The 17,887-nt window shown below is 40.5% G+C and overlaps 1 protein-coding gene across 7 annotated transcripts in view; it reads left to right on the top strand.

Annotated features, from left to right (window-relative positions):
• Positions 1-17,887, top strand: part of PKHD1 (PKHD1 ciliary IPT domain containing fibrocystin/polyductin) — a 431,302-nt gene that overhangs the window by 226,075 nt on the left and 187,340 nt on the right. For all 7 annotated transcript variants that reach the window (XM_043907708.1, XM_043907713.1, XM_043907712.1 and 4 more), the window contains 2 exons: positions 10,340-10,405; positions 16,112-16,240. In XM_043907708.1, coding sequence (XP_043763643.1) covers positions 10,340-10,405; positions 16,112-16,240 — 195 coding nt within the window. The remainder of the gene's footprint in view (positions 1-10,339; positions 10,406-16,111; positions 16,241-17,887) is intronic.

The following is a 17,887-nucleotide window of genomic DNA, read 5'->3' as shown; positions in this document are numbered from 1 at the left end:
CAGGGATATTGGGTTGTGTATGATGGGTTGTGATGTTTTATGCCGTCTGTGTAAAGCTTGCACCACCACTGTGAAGTTGATGAGGAGGCTACCATGTTTTCCATAGACCAACCCCCCGATGGCAGTGACGTGGTTGTAGCTGACACCTCAAAAAGGCTTCATGCAATAGTCCAGTTACATATTGATTAGCTTGTTGTGAAAGTCACTCACTTGTGTCCAACTCTTTGTGACCCTATGGACTGTGCAGTCCATAGAATTCTCCAGGCCAGAATACTGGAGTAGGTAACTGTTCCCTTCTCCAGGGGATCTTCCCAATCCTGGGATTGAACCCAGGTATCCCACATTGCAGGCAGATTCTTTACCACCTGAGCCACCAGGGAAGCCCTGATGAGGTTGTTACTTTTGCCTAATTGTTTTCTGGGCTGTGTGACTTTATAAGTCTGTGACTGGAGTAACTTACATAAACTACATTTAATCTAAGAAGAGAAGATATGACCTCACAGTCAAAATAGACATATTTCTGGAATTAAAAGAAAAAAAAAGACTCATAGAGAGCATTGTATGTACAGAAAGTTCATTTTATTGTAAGGGAGCTGCTTGACCTCCTCCAGGTCCACTGAGTTTCCTGTCAGACTTTGAAGGGTGGGCGTGGGGGAGACATTGCTCTTTTACCCGCTGGCCTTCAATTCGGAATCCTGCTTCACTGACGTTTGGCTGGCCTTCACTCATTCCTTGACCACTTCTAAGTGGCCCGTCTTTTGTATTGTTTGTTCATAACCCTACCACATCCCCCTTGGAGAGGAAGTTTTAAAAAAATCCCAATTATCTTCATTTCCTCCATTTGGCTCCTTGGTGTGTGATTTAAGATGCCTGACTCCTTTCCGACCCAGTGAGATTGGCAGAGAGTAGAACCCAGGCATTCTGGCTCCTGGCTGTGCCTCTCCACTAGAGTGTGCTGCCCACTCAATAATCATGGACCACTGACCAGCCAGGCTGGGGGGTGCCCGGCAGGTTTCCGGGAGAACATTTCTCACTGATCCCCAGTGACAAAGAAAAAAATCCTGCACATATAATATTCTTTGACCCTTGCTTTTCTCTTCTTTACCAAGGCAAGTTTAACCTTTGTTCGGCAAACGTCTTTACAGAAAGCAGCTTCTTTGGAAAGCTCACGGCCAGAGTTTGGGGCTTTGGGCTTTAATCAGTGGCTGGCTGGTTATTTTACCTGGGGCATGGAATTATAAATGTTCCCTTCCTCTGTGGCTACATCCATACAATGAGGTTAAGCTTACTTATCTATTGGAATTGTGGTACAAAACACCCAACCTCTTTAAGTGTGATTAGCATGCATTGTTATTTCACTATACGTTTTCTCAGTAGATGATTTCTCTAAGATGTTTCTTTCCTCTCCCACCTCCGCCCCCACCCAGAAGATGAACAACCTCAGGTGCCTTGAACTCAGTGTACCTGTCATAACTTGTCTGCAAGAGTCTCATTCTATTTTCCTTGACTAGCTTTTGTAAGATAACAGATTCATGATAACATGACATGTATGATATATGGGTCCCCTGATTGAAACTTAATACCGCTTAAGCAATTGTTACCCACAGACTAAGATAACCTCGCTCATTTAAAAACGTCTCTCTTAAGGAGATTGGTTCAGGTTGCCTTTCTAATGCCCCTGAGATTTCTGTCCAAGGAACCACTTAAACACAGACCACGAGTGAAGTCCTTGCGTGCTATAGTTTGTGTTAGGGTCCCGGTGGGGCAATATTTGCTAGAATAAAGTGTTATGAATGGCAGTCATGAATTGTCACTTCTACGCCATGCTTGTGGACAGGTCTGACTATAAAACAAGAATTCCTTTATATTTTCAAAGTCGGAGTCAAATCCAGAGAACCCCTTTTTCAGTTTCTGCTGTTGGATTCACCAGCATTCCCATCTCTACCTTACACATGCAGTCAGTTTCCCACTGCCTCTCTCCCTGCTTTTTTTTTTCCCCAGGAATGTTTCAGTTCATGGTGAACTATTTTTATTTTTTAGTTACATTAACGCTATGAAATAATTAGTCAGCTAATTAATCTGGTGTACAAGCTTTGTAGGATTCTTCAGCTGTCAGTCAGGCCCAGGCCCGAGGCCTACATCTAGTTTCAGCACTCTCGCCCATGTGATTCCCGTTGCCATGGCTACTGGGTACATCTGCTGACACCCCACTCTCTATTTATTGCTTAATTAAGAATTTCACGCTCAGCCCTTATCTGCCTCTAAGAACAAGCGCACACTGTTAAGAAATTCCGAATTTAGGCCTGGGCACAAGGAAAGCCTTTCTTGCGGGGCTTGGCTGGACTGGAGCCTCTCTAACGATCTTCTCAGCATCCCAGCCGCCACCCTTCAATCAAAAATCATTAAATGGGGCAGAGATAATGAGCATGTAGCGTATCAAAGAAGGATGTTTGCTTGGTCCAAAGAAGGAAAAGCTGCTAGGCTCCATGCTCTGCTCCACTTCAAAGGCAGATGAGACCCCTTGTCACTGGGGTCTGATAAAGCCTCATTTGTTCTGGGCTTGACTTATGCAAAAGGTCTGGTATGTCAAAGTCCCATCTCACAGACGCGGGATTCCCTCCCCCCCAACTTCTTGCCTCTACCTCCACCAGCCCCCTCCCTGGCCTTCCGCACACGCTCGTGTGTCAGCTCTTAGGCAGCTGGGCCCCCCAAAGCATCAGGCGGAGCGTGTAATCACTGACTCCACGCTGACAATGGCCACTTGTAGGGGGGTGGCCAGGAGGAGGTCTTCATCACAATAGGAACACAATTATTGCAGCTGCTAGGGAGGGCTATGCTTCTTCCTGTAGAAATAGAATAGGACTTGCCCCAAACAGGAGGACAAGGTTGGGGGGAGGTGGTGGGGGTGGAGAGGGGTGGAGAAAACAATTCTGAGTTGATTATTCATATTCTGACTCTTGGAAGCCTGATGCAGAACCAGTGGGGTCCCAGCAGCTGTTCCCGCACCGTCCTCTTCTAATAATCGTGCATTCTGTCTGAGGTCAACTCACTTTTGACCCCGTCCTTTTTACACAGGGAAGAGGTTCTTTAGGGCAAACTGTTGGGTTGTGGCAGGGTGCATTAAACACTCACAGCCCCTTCCCCTTGCTCTATCCCCCGCCCAACCAGCAGCCGGTGATAAATTCATATCAGATGCCGAGCTATTCACACTCGCCCTCCTGAGTTCACACAGCCCCCACTCGCGCAGCAGAGATGCAGCCGAGCTGGGATATTGTGCGAGGTGGCAGCTGAGAAAGTCCGCCTGCCTGGCTCAGAGGCTCCCATGTACCACCTTCTTCTCATCAGACTGAAAAACAGACATGTCTAGCCAGGCTGGCCGCTGCTTGTTTCCAAATGCCCCACTCACCAGGATAAAGACAGGCTCTTTGGCACAAAGCCGGGGCTCTTGTCCACGAGGGCAAGAGGGCTGTGGATAGAAAGACAAATGGACTTTATTGTCTGTTCCTATTACTCCAAAGAACTCAAGTCACATCACACTGAAGTCTCAGAAAAGATGCTTTAATTTGAGAGATCCTGAAACTAAGGAGTGTTTTCCTAACTGCCCAGGTTTCTTTCTCCTCAAAGCGCTAAGGTCCTGGGATGGATCAGACAGCTGCCTGGACCCTTCTGTTTCTCAGCGGGTCTAGGAAATCCCATGCAACTCCTCAAGGAGGAATCTTGTCAGAATCTAAGGAGGGAAGACTCTGCTGGTTCCCCAGAGCTCTTGGGGACGATTCTGTGAGCAGGGCAGAATCATAATCCTTTGAAACTCTGTACCCATTCCCATGTTGAGGCCCTCTGAGGCAATCTATGGCATTCTAGTTAATAAATTAATTTACATTCTTATAGAAAACTCATTCCCCAAAGATCCCCAAGGATTTTATACTGGTAATATTGAGAGTTGACTTCAGGGACATGCATGACAAACCTTTATGGCAAAAATAGAATGGAACAGGAGCTGTGGATGTGAGAAGTGATTTTTGCTTCTTAATTATGAGCAACTTTTCCAAAAGGAGAAGGGAGAAAAGGAAAAGGAGAAAAGGAAAGAAAGAAGGAAGGAAGGAAGGAAAACCCAAGAGCCAGAATCAGATACTTTTTCAAGGAATCACTCAAGATTAAGGAGCTCATTCTCAGTGATGCTGGTGGCTGGCTTTGGTTCATGCAGGTCACAGGTGGTATAACCAGTATCGTGACTTGGATTTTCTGACTCTGTTTCAGTGCTGTTTCTAGTATACTAGTGTTTTGTTTTGTTTTAATCCAAGCTTATGTTCCTACCCTTGTAAACCAAATCTTCTTTCTTCTATTTGTAGGAAAAACCTATACTTATTACCCATGCTTCTTAAACTTTAGGCATTTGAGTACCACCTTCACACTTTGTCACATCCTGCCTCCTGTACTATTACTTACGTGATAATTTTCTTAAGTCAACTCCCACACTGTTTTATTTTTAAAGCCCATCTCTTTTTAAGCAATAATATCCATAAAATCATGGGTTTAGTGGCCTACTTGCTTTCTCTAAAATACATTAATATAGATAACTATTAAAACTTTTGTCCTACTAAAATCATCACATTTATTTTATATTTTGGGAGTAGACTTTGACCTTCAAGTTTCTAGTATAAATGATGAAAAGTAAGAATTGGGAATGTAGGGATCTTTTTTTTTTTTTTTTTTTAAATTCTAGGTCCCTTTCCTCATTTGCTAAGAACACCTGCCTCTGAGTAGAAATCGCATTTTGAGAGTAGGGTACAAAAAAGGTTGTAAACTTCCTTCCATAAGTGCTTTCTAAGTGTGCCTCCTGGGCACACAGCTGGAATGCTTGCTTCCAGGTTCCCTGCCCCCCCTGCCAGAGGCTCTGGTTCTGTAGATCTGCACCGGGCTCAGGAATCACACACCTGCTGCGCAAGTGCATCAAACATTGCTCTGAGTCAGAATAACAATTGTGATTGTTCTCTGAGTTAATTAAGAAGGTATAATTGAGCTAACTCTCAGGACTGTTTAATGTAGATATATCTGTCGACATCTCGATCAACTTCTTTTGCTCTTAAAAAATTACACCCTTTTATGAATGAACGTTATCGGGAGTAATAGAAGACTCACAAGTCTTAGAAGGATTTTTGTATCCTGTTTCTTCGAAGGGCTTGAAAAGATCCTGAGTGATGAGGGCCGAGGTGACTCAGTGGCTATCTCTGAGAGGCTGGAACCAGACAGGAGTGTGGTCCTGCAAATCAAGCTTTAGCTGCCCAGGAACCAGTTGACAAAAAAGCCTTCTCTGTGGCAGGGTGAAAGAGCTGATTTCTAGGGAGCAAGAACTGAACAGGGAGGGAGAAGCAGAGCAGGAAGGCACAGGAGTTGTGAGAAGTGGTAGAGGTCAACAGGGCAAGTGAAGATGAAAATGCCAAGAGAGGATCAACCCAAGAGCTGACCCATGAGGATGGTGCTGGAAGTGGGTCCAGGGCCAACAGAGATGGAAAGCAGGCTTGAGTTGACAAGACTGGATGGAACTCACAGACACAGAAGTAGTTGCTATTTTCTGTTCTGTCCACATGCAGTTAGAGGGTGACTCACCCTAGATAAATGTGGACTGAGCGAGAAGTCCCAAGGTGTGCATGATAAGTTGCCTACATAGAAGTGAATTCAGTTCTATAATTGTGCATAACTTGTGCATAAGTCCAATTTGTAAGTCCAGCAAAGTTAACCTAGGTACCCAACTAACACAATCAGCTATATAGTAGTGTGCTTAATAGATTTCTAACACTTTTCACACAACACATAAAAAGTGAACAGACCCCCAAACAAAACATTTTTAAACTTACAGTATAGGACCTTGAAAAGTACAGTAGTACAGTACAACAGCTGGCTCACAGGGGTTGGCATCGAGTGAGCAGGCAAGAAGAGTTACTGACTGGAGGAGGGAGAGGGGGTGGGAGATGGCAGAGCTGAAGGGTCGTCAGCGATAGGAGACGGAGGGCAAGCTGCAGTTTCACTGGCCCCTGATGCTGATGGCACTGATTCTGGTTCCTTACTGGAACAAGATGCACTTTCACGTCTTTGAAAGTTTGCAACGTGAAGGTTTGTATGTAGGGAGACTTACTATACAATCCTCAGAGGCCAGGTGAGCATGGGGATAAAATGAAGAAGAAAACAGGCAAGGGATCTATTGCTAAGATGCCAGGTGTTTTTTCTTTTTAGATAGACAGGTACTCTTCCCCTCCAAAATTCCAAGAGAAAATGGGACCTGCTCTGGGAGAGAATCAATTAATTTTTCTCTTCCCTAGGGCCCTCATGAGGACAGAATTTGCCAGCACAACACATCACTCTGGCAGGCACTAGAATCAGATCTACTTGAGTAATTCTCTCCTCTCTCACCGGGAGCCATTTTCTTACACGTTTTTCTCTTTCTCCTAGATGTCTGTGTTTATAGCAAGCTTAGATCATATAGCACTCATCAGAATAATTTGGCCATAATTGACCTAAAGACTTCTTTTCTTTTTGAGGACCAACCAGATATTCTTACAATCTGGGAAGGATCAACAGCAGTGAGTTTCCATTGATAAACAAAGGAGATTAACCATTCTCATCTTACAAACACAAAATCAGAAATCGTAAGCACTGAGAAAACATATGTACAATATCACAGCTTGTGTTAGGCTCTTAAACTCTCCCTGAGACTACCTTTAGTCTCAGATGATTTTTATCCTTCTTTGTATGTACCCAAATTGGAAATGACACTACATTTATACTGTCTTTCATAGAGTCAAAGCACTTTAGCAAACTTTAGTGGATCTGGTTAAGTTGCTTACAACTTGGAATACTAGGGCTCATCATGATTAGGTGCAGCTGTCAAAAGAGTAAAAGCATTTTTTTTTTTTTTTTGGTTTTGTTAACTGGCTTCTAGAAAAATCAGCATGTTTTAATAACAGTATTGATGATGACTCACATGTATTGTTTATTGAAACCAAGTCCTGTGCTAAGCGTGTTACCTGGATTATCCCATCTTTTCTTCCTGATCACCCTATGACATAGGTAATAGGATGATTCCCATTTTCAGAGGAAGTGAGTGAGGCTCAGAACTTGTCAGTTACCCACATGGAGGGCCTGGAAGGTCTAGGATTCAAATCCAGGCTGCTGTATTTCACCCACAAGCTTCCTGTTTACTCTCTGTGGTCTCTCTCAGCCTAGAAGGGGTGTTTGGGAAGAAGCATCCTCCTGCATCAGCGCATGTGTTCAGAGGCAGCCCGCAGGGGGCATGCGGTATAGGAGATCAGACTTTTCTCGTTTTTCCTACTTTTGGTGCCTGCGCCCCATTTTCTCTGCTGCTGAAACTGCTTCTCTTCTCAGATTGAATGATATTTACACACTTGCTTTAATAAAATGAGTAATAAGCTTTTCAATGCCTATTTTATTAATGGTTTCTATGTCTGCTTTGAGGAAGAGGTTGCTCTGGAGGTTGGAGCCATCTGTTTACCTGTAGAGGCTGAACAAAGCCACAGTCTGCCCAGCTTGGAAGCCACTGGTACAGAGGTGCCGGCGTGACAGCCCGCTGCTCCAGGAGCCTTGGTTTACTAGGAACAGGGCCTGGGTGAGGGCTTTAGTGGACAAAGGAAAGTGAGACAGCCTGTAATGGGAGTCAGAGATGTCCAGGGTTCACCATTTCAGTCTTCTGGGTAATCATCACTGCTGCCTATCAGTGTTAACTTCAGTGCCAGACGCTGCACTGCTGGTGGGATCTGTTACACCCAGGGAATTCTGGATGCATGGATTATTTTCCCTTTACTTCAAATTCCCTCCTCTATGTAGTGGGAAAAATGATGTTTCTATTCTCCCCTAAGTATAAATATTATATATTTTGGGTTGAATAAATCATTATAAAATTGCTAGAGTAGCTTTGAAAAAGACTCTTTACATGTGACTTTTTTTTTCACTTTCTTTACCTCAGGGGCTGTCTTAAGGAAGAAGGCACAGATGTACTAAAATTTACAGATGCCTGGAAACTATTAACAAGGATAATTGAAATTTTTTTATTGAAATCTAGTTGATTTACAATGTTCTGTTAGTTTCCGCTGCACAGCAAAGTGATTCAGTTATACCCCCCATATATATGTATATATATATTCTTTTTCATAGTCTTTTCCACTATGGCTTATTACAAGATATTGAATATTCCCTGAACTATAAAGTTGGTCCTTGTGTTTATTTATGTGTAGTATTGTGTATCTGTTAATCCCAAACTCCTACTTTGTTCTTCCTCCACCTTTGGCCACCACACATTTGTTTCCTATATCTGTGAGTACAAGGATGATTTTTATAACATCTTTAAATGAGCTGACTTCCCTTTCCAAATGCTTCTTGGATTTTTTTTTTTTAAATTTACCTTTCCTAGAGTTTGATTCTCTTACAATATTTTATTCCTTTCTCTTGTGCAAGGGTATTTTATTGTTATAGACTTATGTGTGTTTTTAGATGTCATTTTGTCATATCTTTGACTTTTCTTTCCAATTGAATCGAACTTTTTTACTACTTTGTCTTTGAGTCCCTTTAAAAGGGTTATTTCCTGCCTCCAATTGTTTAATTTGTTGAAATGGTGAGTTATTAATAAATCCTGGCATCCAGAGTAGAGCAGTTTATCTAGATTGGTTCATGAAAGTTAAGATATACATGCCCAGAAATGTCTGGGATCTTAAGGTACAGGAGAAAAATCCCTGCCTCAGAGGTTTACAGACAGAGCTGAGGATCGAGGCAGTCCTGAATTCACCACAGTTGATGCACAATAATATTTGTTCATTGAGAGCGACCTTGCTATAAGTATCATAGTTTGGTTTTAGAAGCACTTTTCTACTTTAGGAAATGCATAGATCAGTATGAGTAGAAATGGATATTAGACATGATAGGAAAAAAAAGAGATGAGATGTTGAGCTGATGGCTTTATTATTAATTATTATTATTAAGTTCAAAAAGTGGGTGAAATAGACAATAGTATAAAAAAACAATACAAACAAGTTTTGGAAGTAATGATAAAGGAGAACACATAAAGAACAGGTTGGCCATTGTGCCTGGTCTCAAAATGTGTACAGTGTAAGGAGAAAGCCACAGAGACACATATTTTATAATAGGGAAAATATTTTTCACTGAAGTATGGTTGATTTTCAATATTATATTAGTTTCAGGTATACAGCATCATGATTCTGAGTTTCTGAAGATGATATTCTACTATAGGTTATTATAGAAAAATTTAAAATGAGAATAATCAACAAAGAAAGAACAAAATCAAAGAGGTCTCATCATGGGTGTTTTGGGGACTTATTTTCTTTGTAATGTTCTGAAGCTTATGCTTTGTAATTAGAAAGAAAGATTCTTGGTCTACTCCAAACCTGCCACAGAGGAAAGGGTTTAGTGCTCCAGGGAGAGGCAAATGGGGAGGATGAGTGGGACCAAGGCCCCAGGGCTGCAACCTTCAGCATCACTGGGCTCTTCAGTGGTGGGAGGTTTTGGCCTTCATGGCATCTGATAAGGCAGAAAGGTAATTAACCAATAAGAGACAAGGTGTTACTGAAAAGTGAGGTTCGTGTACCTGATTACTAATTAATCAGGCGTGAGAGCACCTTGTAGATGCATTCACTATTTAATTATAGCAGCCTCTCTTGGCAAAGGAGCATATGTTCCCAGCTTAATCTACTGGTTTATACTGACATCAAATTGTCATTATCAGAAAGAATCAGGCCTTTTGATTATTTTCACTAATTTATTGAACACTTAAAATTAATGAACCCCAGGCCTTTCAAATGTGCTCAGTTGGTTTGGAAGATAGGAGGAGAAAGTGGGAGTGGGGGGGTGGGGGGCGTTGGAGAAACGACTTCATTAAAAGGACAATTTGCCCGGATAAAGGTAAAGCAAATACATTTCATGGGTGATCTGAATTCTATTGGTGAAAAACACATGAATTCCAAAAGCTGAGCCTTCAAACTGATGGAAGGGAAATAGGATATGAGGGATGTCCTGTTGACCAACACTGGCCTCCAAAGAACATATGGTTAAAGGATTTTTTCCCCTAATTATTTATGTGCCTATTCTCTTGGAAACCTCACTGGGATTAAGTTTAATCGAAAGCAAACAATCAAAATCAAATGTTGGAAATCAACTGTTAGACTAACTAACAAGGACTGCATTTTTTTAAAAATTTTGAAAATGTAATTAGATTGGGGAGAATTTAACATAAACTCATCTTTCTCACACATGAATATCTTTTGTATTAAGAGAATCTTTGTATCATATCCAAGTTGTGATTCTTTTTTGTATTCAGTTTCAGGTGAAGGCCAAGTTCAAATAGTTCTCCGGATAAGGAAGGGTGTGGACCCAACTGTTTCAGGTGAGTATTAACCCACCAAATAGAATTGCTGGATGCAAAAGGATGTCTTCTCATCATTATATAAATTTCTCCCATCACATTTTTTTGTAGGGAGGGTATCAACCCTAATGCTTTTATGTCTGACAAGTCCTCATTGTGTCACCCCTATAGCTAAAATATACGTATGCATGTCAAAGAAAGATATAAGAGTGGTGCATTTTAAAACATTGGAAAGTAAGAATTACAACATGTAAATAAGCACATTTCATAAATTATGGACCATATGTGCACACAGGAGTCCAGATCTGCAGATGGGCCATTAGGCCCCCACCAAATGGAAAGAAAAATTCAGGGTATCACAAAACTTTAATTGTTCCCAGTAATTTCAGGAAAATCAGGGTAAACAAACCCTCCCCAAAAGTCAGTTGGTTCTGTGAAATCTTCCTAACTCATAAAAGCTAAACTCTCAGAGACTAAATGACTCATAAGCACCTTCTAATGTATTTCATTGTTTGTTTTTGTTTATTCTGAGGCAGTTTAACTATACATTTGCAGCCGGGATAAATCTTTTCAAAGGCTGAGTTTTCCTTTGATTTCCAGTGGCATTTTTTTGTGTTATGTCAGAGAAGAGCCAGGCTAATCAGAAAATGATCTAATTCCTCCATTTATTTTATTTTTTTAAAAAAGTCCTCCATGTAAATTAATAAATAAACGAGGTTAAGGTATTGCACTAAAACTATAAACTAGAAGTACTGACCTTGACTATTCCATGCTTATTTGACTGAAAAGAATGGGATTCTTTGTTTTTATATCTGTGAACTGCCATTGCCTTTGCTCTTTACGTTCCTGGTCCTTTTTCACTTTTTTCCTTTAGGTGACTCACAAGTCTTTGTTGAATGCCTCACATGTGATGTGTAGGGGGCTACAGTGGTGAGCAAGATGGAGTGCTCTTTGACTTCATGAGGTCTTATGGTCACTGGGAGGTGTCAATCAATGACTGACTAATCAAGGAATATGTCTTTTAAAATAATTGTTACCAAAGAAAAGTATCTTATGATTGTTTTTGTGTTCAAACTCCCCCAGAAGAGATGCGATTGGTTGGGTGAGCCCTTCTTTTGTAGAGAACCACCTGTAGGGGGAGCTCTCACGCCAGGTCCACTGGGAGGATCCCGGACCGTCTCCATCTGTAGGTGGCCATTCCTGGTTCAGACAGCTTTCATCAGCCTAACATGCCACTCAGCACTTAGTGTGAAGAATTCTGCATTAAAGACCCTTTGGAAGGACATTGTGGGTAGCTGGTATCTGGGACTTTTCAGCAGGGGTCAATTTAACTGGGAGATGCTTCACTTGGCCTGTCAATTGCAGCATGCTGGATAAATAGAAAGCTGGTGCTTCATAGAGTTGTAGAATTTTAGTAAGAGAAGGAACCCCATAAACTATCCTATCCAGCTGCCTCATTTTACAAATAAGGACATGGAAGCCTAAAGGTTAAATAGTTTACTTAGTCACATTCAGTGGTTGAGCCTGGATGAGGTCTCAGGTTTCCAACTCAGGCCAGTGTTCTTTTTGTTATACCATGTAAACCCTAATGTGTTCAAGCTACCTTTTTTGGTATATTTTAATTTATGAGTTACATTAAATTTATTGTATATAGCCAATTTTTGTAGCTTATATAGATTGGGACAGAAAACTATTCTAAGACCCAGGGAGTTATGGAACTAGTATGTTACCATTTGTTATATTCAAATATTTATTATTGATATGGTTCCAAGGCATTGATTGATCTCTATCATGTGGGATATAAGCACTAATGTCAAAATTAAACTATGGGCGTGTCTTTTGTTTAATGGAGAGCTCTATGAAAAACAGTAAAATGTTTGCAATATCAAAAATTCTTTGACAAAACAAGAATGGAATAAATAATGGATTTCCATCTATATGTTCCCCTTAAGAGATTAAATGAACATGTAATGCAGAAAATACATTTTGCGTTTAGGTGTACTGCTACAGAGTCTTTAGCCTTTTATTTAATTGAGGACTTAGCCTGTGTATAAGACTGTGCTGGTCATTGTGGGGACGTTGGAAACTCCAAGGAAGCAGAAATTAAAGTATGTATGGACCAGTGTTAGGAAGAAGCAGAGAACGTGGGGCTGATGAAAGATGTTGTGTGGTGCTTAGTCAGGTTGGGGTAAGGATGTATGCTAATCTGGGTCAAGATAGTACCCAGTTTTCTGAAGACCCCAATGCAGGTCTTTAATGCTCCTCCAACACTGTGGCTTCACTGGTTTTCTCTTGGTGTCCATGGTGCTTTATAAAAGATGAAGGAGAGGAAGAGGGTGAAGCAACTCACATTAGGGGAAAGTAAAAATATTTTTGAGGAGATTTTACCTCAGCCATGTTGTCTTTTCAGTGGGGGCTAATTGCAAATATTGTTGACAGTCATTTACAAACATTCAGATGATTGGGCGGAGAAGGAAATGGCAACCCACTCCTGTATTCTCACCTGGAGAATCCCATGGCCGGAGGAGCCTGGTGGGCTGCAGTCCATGGGGTCACTAAGAGTCGGAAACGACTGAGCGACTTCATTTTCACTTTTCGCTTTCATGTTTTGGAGAAGGAAATGGCAACCCACTTGTGTTCTTGCCTGCAGAATCCCAGGGATGGGGGAGACTGGTGGGCTGCCGTCTATGGGGTCGCACAGAGTCAGACAAGACTGGAGCGACTTAGCAGCAGAAGATGATTGGATACTCTTTTCCTAAATTTGCCGTCCCTTTCCCCACAGATCAGGTTTATTTCCTTTCTTCTGGTTTTGAAATCTGTCAGCCTTTCTTCTATTTCAAGTCAATCCATCCCTGCTATCATCTTTTGAACTTTGTTTTATCAGCAAATGAAGTTAACCTTTCCATCATTCCTGGCTCCTTCTGTTCAGTACCTCTCAATTAAAAAAAAAAATCAAAACAAAATTCATAGACACTGAATCTTCCTCCAGTTGATATTGCTTCTGCAGATTTATCAAAAGATGAGCCTTCTCTTGATGCAGAGCCATAAAAAGCTTGGTAAATGAAGGATTAGATGGCAAAATTTGGCTCACATAACAAGTTGGAGACCATCTCAAGTGGTGGCTATTGTTGACTGACAGATTTGAGAGGGAAATGTTGGTCTTAAACAGTGTTCATGGACTCCAGTTTTAAGATAAGTCTAATTTATCTAAAGAGTAGGAAGACAGATCAAAGGCTCAGGATCTCAGATCCTTTCCTCAATAAGTGTTTTGCATGATCAGACTTAACGTCTTTTCTTCCTCACTTCTAGTGTACTGCTAAGTCTGCTATAATTCAAGTGGTTTCTACCTCCAGCACTCCACTGACACTCTCATCTTGATCACCCATGCCCTGGTTGTCACATTCAGCAGCCACTTCTTATTCCTTCTCTTATTGGAACTTTGCTATTAACCAGATCACTTCTACTCTCTGGACATTATTTCTTAGTCTTCCAAGACATTCCTCTCTTCTGGTTCTCCACGTGTATAGCTGATAGCTTTAACTCTTTAGGCTTCTTTTCCTTTCCTCTCCTTTCTATATTAAAAATAATCACCTGGAAACCTGATGTTAACTGTATAGACATCTCATAACTGCAGGAGACTAAACATGTCCTTCTCTATTAAGTGTTCTTATTTTAAGGCAAGATGGCATAAAATAATCAAATTCATTCATCATAACATTTTTTAGAATAGCAATTTCAAGATTTAGTTTGTTCAGTAAAAGACAGGTTTAACCCTCCCATAGACAAGAGTGAAGATGACAAAAATGAAGTATGTTTCTAACATGTGTGATACAAAATTGAAACAACTAAGGGTTTTTAAGGCTTGGAGTAGGGTTTTAAAGAACCTGATCATTGCCTGTTTAAAATATCACTGGAAATGAGAACATCTCTTTCTGTTTTGTGGTGTGTGTTAGTGGCCACCCCAACAAATATCCCCACCTTATCACCATCTGGGTATTTAGAGTATAGTATTGAAAAGGAGACAAAATTGAAAAGAAACTTAGAAAGTTTCTTTATAAGAATGTATTATATTATTGGTGCTTATAAAATATTTCTATTTTTTTAATTTTATTTTTTAAAAAATGAAGTATAGTTGATTTATAAGTTTATAGTTGATTTATAGTTTCTGGTGTACAGCAACATATATATATATATATATATAATTTTCTTATGCTTTTTCACTGTGATTTATTATATAATAGTAGATAAATATAAAATGTTTCCAAAACCTCTTTCACAGTAAGGTTTGTTCCAAGACATCGCCTGGTTTCCATGGTGTGGGGTGTATTTTGTGCTAATTAAATTGTCTAGGATTTCTACTTGACCATAATCCATGTATTTTTTAAGTTATCCTGGGGCCCTAATTAGACCATAACCAGCAGGGAGTTGGGTTCATACAGACAAAATAGTCAGGTGTTCTCCATGGTTCTGACCTCAGGCATTTTGTCTTTCCTCACTGTAGTCCCCTGGAACTCTCACAACCCATCCTCAGAGTTTCAAATATGGCCTCTGGGCCATTGATGCCAACATCCATCTCTCAGATTCAAAGTTCTTTCCCATCCTTCAGATTCATATCCATCCCCTGCTTGCTGTGCATCTCCACCTGGAGGCCTCGAAGACACCCCAATCTTTGAATGGCCCAAACTGAATTAATCAAATGTCGTCTTAATGGGCATCTCCATCCGACACCACCCATGCTGGAAACCCCCGGCGGACTGTTGGCTTCTCCATCTTTGTTACCCTTCCCACTCTGACCTCTGGTTGCTTTTCTGGCCCTATTACTTGCCTCTTTCCGACTGTGTGGCTCAGCAGTACCAAATTACTTATAGTCCTTCCACATGATCTCTCATTTCTTGCCATTCCTTGTTCTCAGTTCATATCTGCACCCCCTTCACCTCAATTAGGTCCTAAGCCTTTAAGTGCAACTCAGATGCTCTGACTCCAGGAAGCCTCCCCTGGTGAGGTCTCACTGCCTGCCTTGGTCAGGTACCATCAAAAATAATTCCCTTCAGGATTCTATCCCCCTAGTATTTACTTACATACTTACACAATGCTAGTACCTCCTTGGGAGCAAGAATGACATTTTATTTCTTTTTGCACTATTTCACTGTTTTTTAGGACAGTTCTGATAGAAGAGGCACTCATTATTTATGGTTATGAAGTTAGCAAGTAATAGAGGAGATTCTTTCTCTCATTATGTGAGTTCATGAATCTCCCAGAAAATCTGCCAAGTAAAATAAGCACTGAATGTAAAATTACAAGTTATATGATCTAAATTACATAAAAATGCTGAGAGATTCTGGAAGGAAACACAAATAAAAGGTTAATGGCAGTTATCTCTAGGTGGTGAGATAATAGGCAAATATTATTTTTCTTTTTCTTTCTAGATTTGCATTTTACAAATGGCTCATGCCAAACATATGCTGTGCTATTCATAATAAAGGCAAAACACAAGTGTTTAATTGTAAAAGTAGAATACATTTTCTCTACAAGTGGAGGTAATGTAAGGATTGAATAATTACTTATTTTATACATGATAAATGTTTTCATTAATATAAATATCTGAAGGCAGCTTTTTGGGGGAAGTGAAAATGTCACCAGGATCTTAATGTAAGGATAGAATTTGTGAGTTATCATAGTGAGTCAGATTTTCATCATTACCTTTGCTATTTTCCTTTTGTTTTCTAGCTTCTACCTCTGTACCAGAGTCAGTTTTAAAATGGTCCCTCCCTGAAGCATGGGAAGGCGTGGCTGAGGGCTGGGGAGGACACAACGGTGCCAGTCCAGGCCCTGGGGATGACGTCCTGATTTTATCCAGTAAGTGAAGCAATCCATGGTGTGAATAATCACAGAAAGACTGAATCAGGCCAATCTGGGAATTATCTGTCGTTTAGATATTCTGAACAACACAGTAAAGAATGTGAAAATAAATAGGCAATTATGTCTACAACCTTCTCTTTTGGGTTATTACAAGAGAGGAATTTAATAACCCAGTAAAAACTGGAAAAGATAGTTCAGCCTACTTTCATTAAAGGTGGGATAAATAGCCCCATGCCAAAAGGAATTAGACTAATTCACTAACTGGATAATTTTTCTAATATGTCCAAGAACAGATTTATAGAAAATTTTAGTGTTCTTATATTTGAAAGACACAGAGGATGGAAAGAAGCAATTTGTAAATGCCTCCTGATCTTTTGCCGTTGTGAATATTTTAAATATGGGATTGAGAGAAATGACAAGATCTTCTATTGCCATGGTTTTTCAAAGATGATGGAAAAGCAACAGATAAATAAAATAGAAAAGCAAAATTCTACCAATCTATCATCTCTCTAATCTCTCACCTATCTTTTCATCAATCCATCTGGTGGCTTCAGATGGTAAAGAATCAGCCTGCAATGCAGAAGACTGAGGTTCAATCCCTGGGTTGGGAAGATCCCCTGGAGAAGGAAATGGCTACCCACTCCAGTATACTTGCCTGGAGAATTCCATGGACAGAGGAGCCTGGCGAGCTACAGTCCATGGATTCACAAAGAGTCAGACATGACTGAGCAACTAACACACTTCTACCTAGAACTCTCTTTTTGTTTAAATAAGAAGGGAAAGATGATTCCTCAGATATACAAATTTACACATCATACTTGTAAAATTCTTCTTTTTTAAGAGAGAATTCTTGAAACTCCCAGAAAATTTTCCTAGCCTGAGAAAAATATTCTTCATAGAACAGATACAGTTTCTCTAAAAGACCTATTTCCATTTATGATTTAATTTGAACTTCTAAAGATAATACTGAATAAAAGAAGATCAGTACTTGAAGAAGAATATTTGGTCATCTGTGAAATAATAATAATGCTAAAATATTAAACAAGGACTTCCTTGTAGCTCAAATGGTAAGAAATCTACTTGCAATGCAGGAGACCCAGGTTCAAACCCTGGGTTGGGAAGATCCTCTGGAGAAAGGAAGGGCAATCCACTCCAGTATTCTTACTTGGAGAATCCCACAGACAGAGAAGCCTGGAGGGCTACAGTTTGTGGGGTCTCAAAGAGTTAGACACGACTTAGTGACTAACACACACACAATATTAAACACAGATTGACAATCAGCAATATTCAGGAATCATTCTTCATATATTAATGAATTTAATCTGCATAATAATTCTGCAATACAAGTAATATTATCATCCCCATTTTTACTGACACAGAAACAGGGGCCCAGGGTGGTTAGGGAACTTGCCCAGGTTTACACAGTTTGCAATTCAGCAGAGTCAGGATTTTGACACAGGCTGTCTGTTTCCAAGTCCTTACTCTTAACCAATCAAGTACATTCCCTTTCTAAAAGGACTATGAGTAAACAAAAAGAGTGGTGATGTTGTTTGCTTTATTTATGATGGGACAAGAAGGCAGAAAGATCAAAACATACTGACCACCTTCTGGGTATTGGTGGGGTGCATGTGATCCACAGAGATG

Source organism: Cervus elaphus, chromosome 7, assembly GCF_910594005.1.
Source record: "Cervus elaphus chromosome 7, mCerEla1.1, whole genome shotgun sequence".
NCBI classification, from domain to species: Eukaryota; Metazoa; Chordata; class Mammalia; order Artiodactyla; family Cervidae; genus Cervus; species Cervus elaphus.
Note: the sequence above shows the minus strand (reverse complement) of the source record. Positions and strands in the feature narration are given on the sequence as shown.